At 39.8% G+C, this 12754-nt stretch overlaps 1 protein-coding gene across 3 annotated transcripts in view; it reads left to right on the top strand.

The window, feature by feature from the left end:
* Positions 1–12754, top strand: part of FILIP1 (filamin A interacting protein 1) — a 210042-nt gene that overhangs the window by 115257 nt on the left and 82031 nt on the right. For all 3 annotated transcript variants that reach the window (XM_089681393.1, XM_089681395.1, XM_089681396.1), the window contains exon 2: positions 8682–8960. In XM_089681393.1, the coding sequence (XP_089537519.1) occupies positions 8688–8960 (273 nt within the window). In that variant the 5' untranslated portion in view covers positions 8682–8687. The remainder of the gene's footprint in view (positions 1–8681; positions 8961–12754) is intronic.

The following is a 12754-nucleotide window of genomic DNA, read 5'->3' as shown; positions in this document are numbered from 1 at the left end:
GGAAAACTTTCATAACTAGCCTCATTTGCAGCTCTGAGATGTCATTTGACCAAATACAGAATGCCAAAGCTAAAAGATGTGAATCGATGTGTCAGTGAAATGATGGGACATCCATTTTTCACCATGCTCACTAATCAGTGCAGTAAAATGGTATACTTTGCATTGTACATTTCCTTTAATCCACAGTCAGTTGTGTTTTGCCCCCAGGCCAAGGCTTCTCAGTCCTCCACTGACCCTTGACACCCCCAGCTAAAGGCTCAAATTAAGGTAAAATGTGAGGAAACATACAGCGTCATCCACAGCCATAATAACTATATGCCAAATTCTAAGATTCAAGAATATTATAGCAGCAGATTGAATTAGATAACAGTTTAACAAAAGTGATCCTTTTCTTTGAATGGTCCAACTAAATCACCAGCTAAGTAGACTCCAATGTATTTAGTATAATTTAATAAAGAGACATGGGGGGGGGGGGGAGCAGGGAATCAAATGATCCCAGAAGTGAAGGGATATATGAACTGAACACTTGTATTCCTCATCTTGCAGTTACATAGACTGCATGAACTTGTGAATCAGTAGTACAGAGGATTACTCAAATCTGGGTGGATGCTCTAATATTCAGTCACAATCACAGCCTAAAATACTTTAAAGTAGTATTAAGCCCCAAACCAAAATGTACTACATTGCAGCTTACCAATCATTAGATGTGGTGGCTGAATTTGGTTTTTTTTTTAGGCTTTTTTCTTGTTTTCACCTGGTGATCTGACCAGTAACACACCTCCTGTATTATGGTGCCCCCACTCTGGATGAAGGAGCACAGGGGGCACCTTTGGACAGCAGTATTGTGGGGAGTGTTAGATGTAACATATACAGTACGTAACTAGGTGGAGTGTTGGAGGACATAGAATTGCACTAGGGAAAACATCATTCCTACATAAAACTCATCACAATATCTAAAAATAAAAATGGTACTTTAATTATGTCTTCGATAGTGACACATACAATCTAATCTAATTTTGTAATAAAATGTTAAAACCTTTTAATATTTAGTAGTCATTATATATGTAACTTTTGAAGGCATAATTAAAGTCCCATTTTCATTGAGATATTGGGAGGAGTGTTAGATGTACGGGGACAGTGTCTCCATGCCAATGGGGACAAGGGCCTATTCCCCACAACCCTGGCTCGGTTTTTGTGGGGGTCTGTGGGTAGGGGGCTCATTAGCATCAGGGTACCCCTTTAAATAAAAGGGCATCTTGATGCTGACCCCTTGTGAATGAGTGAGTACTTGTACCTCTACCCATTCACTAAAGGGTTAAATTCAGTAAAAATAAAGGAACCTTTTTCTTTTGAAAAATTCCTTTAATTGAACAAAAAACAAAACAACAGTTTTAATTTAAAGAAGCCAAAAAAATGGTTCCATCGTTGTAATCCATCGTCAGTCACGGTGTCCAGTGTTGCCATGACGACACCGACTCGCCGCAGTATGACAGGTCTGACATTTGCCGGTCAGATGTAAACAAATAGGAGTGGCTGGTGGTGACATCACCGCCGTCATTACCATTAGCTCCACTGAATTGTTTACATCAGACCAGAAACTGTTGGACTTGTCGTATTTAGGTGGGTGCAGATGGGTCTGTGGGAGTTTTTTTTTTTTTTTCAGCGAGTCAGCATTGTTGGGACAACGCTGGACTCCGTGATTGACAATGGATTACATCGATGGAACCATTTTTTTTTGCTTTTTTTTTATAATTAAAGGACTTGTCAAAAACTGCTGTTTTGTTTTTTGTTCAATTAAAGGAATTTTTTAAAACTCTGGCATCTTTATGTTTTCTACATTTAACTCTTTATTGAATGGGCAGAGGTACCCTGATGCTAATAAGCTCCTTTGCCCGCAGACCCCCATAACCACCGGGCCAGGGTTGTGCAGAAGAGGCCCTTGTCCCCATCGGCATGTAAATTTTCTTTTATTTCCAGGTCATAGCTCATGCTCACTTCTTTATCAATTACATTTCTCCCACTATTTTCTCATCATTGATTAGATATTAGTTTTGTTTTTTTTCAAAAAATTTCCAACATGCCTGATCACTCAAATTTGATGATCACTTGAAAATTGGCCATTGCTGTGGCCCACTAATGGTGCAAAATTTGAATGAAAATTCTTAGAAAAGATTTTCGAAAGAACGTTATTTCAGAATTTGACCCATGTATGACTGGCTTTAGTATATGAGGGCATATGAAGCCACTCTACTTACACATGTGATCAGTACACTCCCAAAAAAGAATGGGATCGAAGATACACTCCTTGTACTCTTGAATTTAAATATTGCTCAACATTAACTAAAAAAATAGTCTAGGTTTATTAGAGTACACTGTGTAGAACAACAAGAAGTTTGTTTTCCACCCTGTTTGTGTTTTCTTGGCTCCTAATTACTATTTTTTGTCCTGATTTCATCTAAATTATATTAGCAGACTAATGAGAATCCCATTTGTTTTAATTGGAAGCCAAACTCATAGCACCATCTTCTCTCTCACTACAAACATTTCCTTTCGTTCTAGAAGTACACAGCATAGCTTACACATTATTCTGTCCCTGCTGACTTTCTAACAATTGTCAGTCCACAGGCGTGGTTAGATGGCATGTACAGAGAACATTACAACATCTAAAAAAACAATTTGTAATGGGAAAACAAGGTGTGTAGGTTGCTATTCCCAAGAATAAAATGATGCTTTCAATAATTATTTTAATAAAGGAACATTTTAATATATTGACCCATAGGTAGGACAGTGATGTAAGGCAGCAATCAGCCTTATTTCATTAACTTGGCAACATTACTGGAATTGAGATGATCTGTAAGTTATAGCCATTTATGTAAATGCTACTAAATATACCAAGTATGTAAAAGTTTGGTAACACAACGCTGATAATGGTGTGAATGTGCTAATTATGAGGGGGGCTATACGGTGCCTGTACTGCATGTTCTAGTGCACAGGGATCATGTTGAACAAGGGGGATTCAGATACAATTACAAATACAATTAGGCACGGAGCTCTCTTAACAAAAATGAATCTGTATGTGCACTAATGCCCCCTATTAGTATCTACTGTTTGTAACATTTATCCCTAAAACATATCTTAAAGCAGAACTGACTTTCGTTTTGGATAAAGTAAGGAAGGTTTATAACCCCTGTCAGTTTTTTTGCCATATTTGTCCCTTCACTTCCTGTCCCATAAGCAAATCAAGAAATGAGAGGAAGTATCTCCAAAGTGAGGGAATCACTGGTTGCCACCAAGGTCAACAGTGTCCTCATTGGAAGATTCTCCCCTTCCCCTTCCCATCTCTTTTCTTGGTCAACCTACAAATTGGGATTTTCTTTCACTTTCAGTGATAATGGTAAACCTGACAAACACAGAGGGTGAATCTAATCCCTCTTCACTCTATCCAAAACTAAAACGTTTTACCTATAGTCATACTTTAAGATTCACTCCCCCCTTCCAATGATGATCCTATATACATTGTATATAAACCTAAAAAAAGCCCTTATATATTTACTGATTGCCCAAAGTGGTCTTTCTGAGGGTCTAACCAGGAAACTGAATCCCCATTATTTCAACTTTAGGCTGGTTCTGAGCATGGCGGTTTATCTGTAGGGCACAGAATGGTGAGGAAGAGGTTGTGGCCTTTAGGTTTAGGATAAAAATAATGTTTAACTTACACTAATACCTAAACTGAGCTTGTCACAAAAATATGTACTTAAAATCTTTGTTAACCATAAAAGAACAATATAAATACGGGGAGTATTTCCTGGTGCTCTCATTGCCAAAAATGATACCAGGAAATTGACACTTCCAGGAGTGCCGATTTTCTGGGCTCCCCAAAGCTCTCATTGGTTACTCCTTCTGACCTCTTGTCACTAAAAATAAAGTCTTACCTGGAGGTGGGATTCTGTTTTTATAAGCTGCTGTTTTTAAATATTTTTTACAAGCTATATCAAATGCATTTTAGTTTGCATTCTAAAATATTATTTACAGTATTATATAATGAAGGGGCCTTTACATACTCTGTTAGTCCTAGTCTGCACACATGGTTGGGTGGGTGGAGGGTTGAGGTGGTATAAAAAGGTGGTTGAGCTTCGTTTTTGCCATCTACCCCCCTCCTAAGCAGCAAAGGCAGCTGCACAGATGTATACTCATGGTGTGGCCATGATGCAAAAATTATTCCCCCGATCAAGTGAATGGGGCCGTGCTGCAACTGATCTGCTTGCATTGCACGTGGTAGTGCAGGCTTTTAGGGGTTAATACATTCAATGAGGAGGCCACATAATTCCTCCTCACCACCTGTCAAATGCCTTCTGAGAAAGTATCCATGGTGGATTGCTCTTCAAAGGGCTACTGCTAGTGTAAACGAGCCCTAGTTTGGCTACTGTTAATTAAGGGTTGAAACATACACAGCAAACCTGTGATAATGTTCATGGTAATTAGAAGACAACCAGCGCCTCTATTGTAATCTGTTCTGACATCCCACATCAAAACATTGCATTGTTCTAAACACATAAATTGGCAGAGTTCATGACTTGGTAAGCTTTGTTATTTGATGTTCTTACACTGACAACATAAGGATATGAGCGCATGGGTACACAAAGACAAGTCTCCGGTTCCTAAAATGGAAATGCTATGCAGTTTTCTAATTACTGTATTCATGTATATCCCCACTCGCCATGTAAGTCACTTAAAACAACAGCTTGGATCCTCGCCAATTTATTCTCTGTTGATGAGGCAGCTAAACTAAGCAAATGACTTTCCTGTCAGGAAACATAGGCAAATGTGTGTGTTTTTTTCCATGACACAGCTAATTGTTAAGCGGGCTTTAAGTGACAGGATTATATCATTTATGTATATAAATATATATTATATGTAATATATATTAGTTTATTTAAAGTGGTAATAACCCCAAAAGCAAACATTTATTATATTGCAGCTTAACAATTCTTCGATGTATTTTCATTTAATGATCTAGCCAGTAAGTCTGTTTTTTTTTTTTTTTTCAAAAGAACAAGCTGTCTTCCAGATGTATCAGTTAGCCTGAGTTCACACTGATCCGGTGCGGAATTTGCAGCTTTTTTGTGCAAATTCTGTACCACATCAGAATCGCACCCAGTTCATGCGAACCACTGCGGGTGTGTATGTTAAGTTAACAACACCCTGAAATCAGTCCACAAATGCGGTGCGATGTGCAGAATTGGATCACATAGGTGTGAATACCCATGTGATCCGATTCTAGTGCATACCCAAAAAAGGTCCTGCACCTTTTTGGTGTGGGTGCTGTGCGATTAGAGTCATACAAAATGTATGGCTCTGATCACACCGCACACAAATCGCATGTGATTTGCACAGGAATGCGGTGCGGTTCCTGAGCGACTCCCATTCGATGTACCGCACCGCATTAGTGTGAACCTAGCCTTACAGAGATGAGACAAACTATTTAACACTAACAGGGTGCTTACAATGATCAGTTTTATTCATGTAAAACCATTACCCTAAAAGGAAAAACTGTTACAGTAACTGATTATAAAGAGCGAGCTGGACTTTGGCTTTAATTTGGTAATGTATTTAAGTCTACTAGTACATTTAACACTCCCCTACCCCCTCCAACTGACAATGCTGCTGTCTAAAGGTGCCTCCTGTGCTCCTTCATCCAGAGTGGGGGCACTCTAATACAGGAAACAGGTGTGTTACTGGTCAGCTCACCAGGCGTAAACAGAGGGCAAAAAAGACTAACAAAAGAAAACCAAGATGGCCACCATATCTATTGGTGAGCTACAATATATTGATTTTTTAAATCCCAAGGGAAATTTTGAATAAAAATAGTGCAACCTTGAGCCAAGCACTTAGCTCACAGTTGTGGCGCATTTCCATTGACCTAATGGGTTGTGAAAAGCAAAACATTGTCGCCTTGGCATATGTATAGCCCCGTGCGGTTAGACTTTAGCTGGTTGGTCCGGGGAAGGGTGGGGGGGTGGAAGACAGTAAAACCACTGTTTAATCACCTGTTTTTACCACCCCTGGCCACCCATGTGAAAGAGCCCTAGCAGTGATTGTTAGAATACCCGAACTGTGATTGCATCTGACTGGATGCAGGATCTGTCCGGTTCACAATGTTCAGACAGGCTCCTTTGTCAAAATTCAATTGAACAATTGACTTTAGTGAAACAAAACAGTGCTGGCAGAGTCATACACTGTTCTAATTTTGGCCGAGGAACCAGTAATCAGCTGAAATTCAAGCAGTTTAGCAGTGTATGGTCAGTTAGTAATAAAGATCTACAGTCACCTCACTCATGCACACTGAGTCCTTTTTTTTCTCTCCTCTTCCCAATTCTTCGGTGTATGTGCACTCTAATGCCTGAGACAGAAGCAAGCAAGCAGTACACCCCGAGGGAATTTGTACCATAACCTGCAGGTTTTCCATACATGCCACACCATCCCATGATACATACATCCAATTGGAATGCGACAGAGGGCACCACAGAGCAATGTCCCTTTCCACAGGTTCAGCTACTCTATCATCTCCCACCCAGAGATAGCCTGTGGTTCTACATGTACCTGTGAGAACCCACTTGCGTGCACAATTCGATTAATTCATCCTGTACCTATGGCTAGGTCCCTTGGGTCTCCGCAATGTGGGTTCAGTTCCGGTTACTGTGGCACCAGCTGCTTGGGAGAGAGGAACAAAACTGCTTCACTCGCTATGCGTGAGACCTTTAACCCCTGCTGGTACTGCTCTCCCACTGTCTGGCTGTCCTGACATTGCCTTGTGTGCTTGTAGCTCTTATCAATGGTATGTTCTTTACTTCACCCCATGTGTGCATTACAGGCCCTGTTCTTCTGATATGCTACAACTGCCATACACCTCTTTAGAATAACTTCAGGTGGGTTGCTGCTGTTACATCCTTTCATGTGGACCATTTAGCCTTTTCCCATGTGGCTCAGGCAGCATTGGACCCAGCCATCCCCCTTTTTATATGTACCACACGGTGGAGGACAGAACCTAGAAAAAGTATGGGAAAACAGCAGACCCAGGGTAACCCTTCCCCACCAGGGCAGCCCAAAAACTCCATCTAACAAATACCCAACCTGTAGGCACCTGTCTACAAGCTATATAGAAACCGACTATAAAGGCTCTATTAAGGTGAATTAGACACTGGCAACTTGATACACATATATGTATGAATTCCTTTTGGTATTAAATATGAATTTTATATTTTATATTTATATTTTATTAAAGCAAAGAGAACAATCAGTAGTACTTTGCTGACATGTTTTGAGGGCCCTAGGCATGGACTGGGATGACAAAGATACATGGTATACCAAAGTCTAGGTCATAATACTCATGGCCACCACAACTGGTGGAGGATGTGAGATAATTAGACTTGAGTGCTGGGTCCTTTCCAGAGATGCTGAAGGTGCACATATTTCATTGCATGCCACTTCAAGTATGCAGCTCAGGGGATTGCCCATCTGGCAGCACCTGCTAGTGACAAGCATGAGACACTGGAGTAATAAAGTATAGTAGAATACAGCAACACAAGACCAAGATGCCTGCACGGTAGAACAGATAAAGACATGTAAAAAAGAGAGTTGCAAGGCCAGAAGAGGAAACCAAGGGCAATGACTGGTAAAAAAAAAATAAAAATAATAAGGAACAGTTATGTTTTATTATTATTGTTATTATTATTATACATATAGCCCTCTCTGAAGAGCTAAGTTTTCAGGGATTGTCTAAAAGTGGAAAGAGATGGAGATAGTTGGACACATTGGGAAGGGAGTTCCAGAGGATGAAAGCGGCTCTGGAGAAATCCTGGAGGCGAGCATGGGAGGAAGTAACAAGGGAGCTAGAGAGCAGGAGGTCTTGGGAGAAACAAAGAGAACAATTTGATTGCTATTTTGAAACCAGGTCAGTGATGTAACTAGGAGCTGAGTTGTGGTTGGCTTTATAAGTTGTAAGTATCTTGAATTTTATTCATTGGGTGAGCGGAAGCCAGTGGAAGGATTGGCAAAGAGCGGTGGCAGACACTGAACGGTAAAATTATACTAGGCAGCTATGGCTCAAAAGAGGCACTCGCAGGAAAATAGGTTACTCAGAAGTACAAAGTGGTATAAAACAATGTACAATATGGACCAGAAAATACATGTAACAAGACAGGAGACAAGGTGACTACAGTGATATGAAGGTTACAGGAATCCCAAATGCAGGAACAAGGAGATAGTTGGAGATCTAAAACTCCGACATTGGAAACAAACTCTGACATTGAGAAAATACTCTAGCAGCCTCCTACAGGAGTAGCAGAAGCATAAATAACCAGGAGGCTGACAAGAGATCAGAAACAGGTGTGCAAGGGCGAGGCAGATAGAATAGTTATTGCTGTGACAAGGTGGAGGTGTAACAAGTACAGGTGCTAGTCAAAACACTGGGACGAACAAGAACAGACAGATCTGGGGCTCAATCCAAGGCAGATCCCACAAGTTCATTTTCTTCCACGAACTGATTCCAACAGTACTCTCATTTAATGAAGAAAAGGTGAAAATATTTTCATATGTAGATAGGTAATAAATATGTATTATCCCATGCATCATTTTATGCATACTTCTGGCTAAATATTTTTTTTTCTTTTTCGGGATCATAGGTGGGCATGAGATCTCGAAATCAAGGTGGAGAAAGCTCAACCATTGGGCGAAATGTGAACTATAACAATGGCAATGTCATAGAGGAGGATAACCTCGGAGGAGATGTCAAACACAGGAATAAAGTGCACAGAAATAAGGAGGGAGACATGCAGGTCTCAGGAACAGTTAAAAGACACGGGAAATCTACAGACACTGGTGACAGGAAAAACAGGAAGCTCAATGATCCAACCAAAGAGGATCTTGTGAAGCTGCTCAGTGTTATGGAAGGAGAACTACAGGTATGGTTAGATTGCTGAACTTTATTTATTTTAGTGTCTATTCACTTTTGTACATTAAAGCAACAGTAAAGTGAATCAATGAGGAAATATGGGAACTGTTGCTATAGACTTGCTTTCAAAGGTACAGGTTCCCAGTGTCTTGGCACGTGCCTCACTACCTAGTAAGTGGTTGGCAGAACAAGCATTTGGTCACTTGGTTTGAGAAGTTTCAGTTCTTCTCCACTAGTTTTAGATTATTGTCTTATTAGGTATTGAAGCTGATATTGAAGTGGGACATGCCTCGGGAGGGAAAATCCGAAATTCAGAGTTTGTTATCAGAACAGAATTTCAGGGAAAATCTTACTATTGGCATGCCTCTGCTGGTGACAACTGTCTAAGAAAGGAAAGGAGGTAAGAGATTTCCTTTTACTTCTTGTGTCTACAGGACAGGATGTGAATGGAAATCTCCACAATTGGACACAAATGAAAAAAAAAAACTTGGGTTTTAACCAGGGGTGGACTGACCATTTGGAAACTCGGGCACTGTCCGAGGACCCGGGGTCAGTAGGGGGCCCCATGAGATGCCCCTGGTACCTTTTTCATAGGCTTTTTTGAGTTTGGGCAAGGACACAAGGACCCCATGATCCCCTATTGCCTGGGGGCCCCAGGAGTTGTCAGTCCGCCCCTGGTTTTAACCATTCTCCGCTCTCTCCAAAATAAAAAAGGAAAAGCTTTGGTTTTACATATACAGTGCTTATCTCTTTTAACCACTTGCCCTCCTGAGGATTTACCCCCCTTCCTGACCAGGCCATTTTTTGCCTTACGACGCTGTGTTATGTTAACTGACAATTGCGCAGTCATGTAACCTGCAGCCAAATGAAATTTATGTCCTTTTTTCCCATAAACAGAGCTTTCTTTCAGTGGTATTTGATCGCCTTTGTGTTTTTTATTTTTGCAATTTGATTTTGAGAAAAAACTATATTTTTTACTTTTTGCTATTAAACATGGCCAGTAAAAAAATTTAAAAAATCAAATTTCGTCATAACTTTAGGCCAAAATTTATTCTGCTACATGTCTTTGCTACAAAAAAATCCCAATACGTGTAAATTAATTGGTTTACGTGAAAGTTATAGAGTTTACAAATGGCGGTATATATAATGAGGTTTTTAAAAAAAATTTACTAGTAATGGCGGCAATCAGCAACTTATAGCGGGACTGTGGTGGACATTCTGACACTTAGGGGAACTGACTTGGTGTCCTTGACATCCTCAGTGACACCAATACAGTGATCAGTGCTAATAAAAAGCACTGACACTGTACTAATGGCACTGGGCAGGAAGGGGTTAACATGTGGGGTGATCAAAGGTTTAACTGTGTGCGGTGTGTGTTTTACTGTTGGGCTGTGTGTGTGTGCTTCACTGTAAGCACACTGCTTTACTTGGCTCTGCTATGCACAGCCATGCAAAGCAGTGTGCAGTAGCTGACAGGGGAGAAAACTGTTTTGTTTACAAACAACCCCCCTCCGCCAGTCAGAGAGGCTTGGCAATCACTGGGCGTCAGTGAGTAATCACTGCCTCGCGCACGCCCCCAACCCTGAAATGCAAAATCATGTATATATAAGTGATTTTGTGAGCCAGTGCCGCCCTGTAGCAGTACTTCTGCTATAGGGCGGACAAGAAGCGGTTAAAGTGGATTTCCGATTTCTTTTTTTAAAATAAAAATATGCCTAGTACACAAAATGAGAAAATCGGACAACAAAAATGCTATTTAAATGATCATCTGATAATCTATTTGTTAGTACACAACGACAGTTCATGCAAAAATATCCGAAGGGACAAGTACGAAAATATTTCCTGTAAGATAACAGAATGAATTGTGTATGAATAAATGAAATGAATTTGTGTAAATAGCATAGTGTTTGTATGAAATAGAATGAGTGACCAAGACCTCGCATGCTTGGAAATGACAGATTACATAATTTCTGAAGCTGTATTCCGTCTATGAAAATTAACCTATTTGGTTTTTTATATGAGACTAGCATACAAAAAAACCCAGACAATCATTCGTCCTTTATTCTCATTGTGTGTACAAGGCCATTGTATCAGACAACCCAGAGTCCTCCCTCCCCCACCATTCTTAAAAGCCTCAGTGGAAGTATCTTCTACCCAGTTTCCCATTGTAATTAGACAGACTTCAATCTACTTCAGTTATCCAACATCATAATATTTAGTTGCAATGCTTTCAAAATGTAACTCTACTGATTTTTTTTTTTGATTACTGGTTTTGGACAGGTGAAATCTGGAAGGCTCCATTCACATCTGGGCATTCTAGAATTGCTGGCAGAATCACACGATTCTGCTCTTGATTCTGGAACATAATAAAAACACAGAAAAACAAGAAAAATGCTTTTGGTTACCATTATTGTGAATGGCACCCAAAACGCACAAAAGAAACAAGTGTTTGTCATGCAAACCACTTGGGAAGTGTACCTGCTGAGGGCACTGACAGCAAATATAACCTGGCAGAGTTTCTCATTTTTTTTTCTAAAAAGACACTTTATCCTGTTAAATACAGTTGTGCTCAAACGTTTACATACCCTGGCAGAAATTGTGGAATTTTGGCATTGATATTGAAAATATGGCTGATCATGCCAAAAAATACTCTTTTATTGAAGGATGATGATCATATGAAGCCATTTTATTATCAAATAGTTGTTTGGCTCCTTTTTAAATCATAATGATAACAGAAATCACCCAAATGGCCCGGATCAAAAGTTTACATACCCTGGAATGTTTGGCCTTGGTACAGACACAGAAGGTGACACACATGGGTTAAAATGCCAATTAGAGGTTAATGTCCCACATCTGTGGCTTTTCAAACTGCAATTAGTGGGGTTTCCCTTTGTATCCCGAACAATTCTTCTGTCAGTTGTGGCTGCAATCTTTCTTGACCTGACCTTGGCTTGGTATCAAGAGATCCCCGAACTTTCCACTAATTAATAGGTGATTTAACAGTACTGATTGGCATATTCAAGGCTTTGGACATCTTTTTATGTCCTTTTCCATCTTTATAAAGTCCCATTACCTTGTTACGCAGGACTTTTAACAGTTCTTTTCTGATCCCCATGGCTCAGTATCTAGCCTAGTCAGTGCTTCCACATAAGAGCTAACAAACTCAATGACTAGTTATACACTGACACAAATTGCAATTTAAAAAGCCACAGATGTGTGACATTAACTGGCATTAACTGACTCTAATTGGCATTTTAACCCATGTGTGTCACCTTGTGTGTCTGTACCAAGGCCAAACATTCCAGGGTATGTAAACTTTTGATCATGGCCATTTGGTTGATTTCTGTTATCATTATGATTAAAAAAGGAGCCAAACAACTATTTGATAATTAATGGCTTCAGATGGTCATCATCCTTCAAAAAAAGAGCATTTTTTGGCATGATCAGTCATATTTTCAATATCAATGCCAAAATTCCACAATTTCTGCCAGGGTATGTAAACTTTTGAGCACAACTGTAGATTCAGCTCACCTATTGTCTTGGGGATAGTAACCACAATAAAATCCTAACAACAGTTTCAATCTTTCAAACAAAATCATCTTTAGGTGAAGTTTCTTTTTCCAAGCTGAACACCAGGTAAACAGCTAAATACACAGATGAAATACTCACAAAGGAACTGTAATACGGTGCCTTGAAAAAGTATTCATACCCTTTGAAATTTTCCACATTTTGTCACAACCAAAAACGTAAATGTATTTTATTGGGATTTTATGTGATAGACCAACACAAACTGGCACATAACTG

Source organism: Staurois parvus, unplaced genomic scaffold (genome assembly GCF_062004578.1).
Source record: "Staurois parvus isolate SC_StPar_1 unplaced genomic scaffold, SC_StPar_1.0 ptg000264l, whole genome shotgun sequence".
NCBI lineage: Eukaryota > Metazoa > Chordata > Amphibia > Anura > Ranidae > Staurois > Staurois parvus.
The sequence above is the reverse complement of the archived record's forward strand: the minus strand, read 5'-3'. Positions and strand labels throughout refer to the sequence as shown.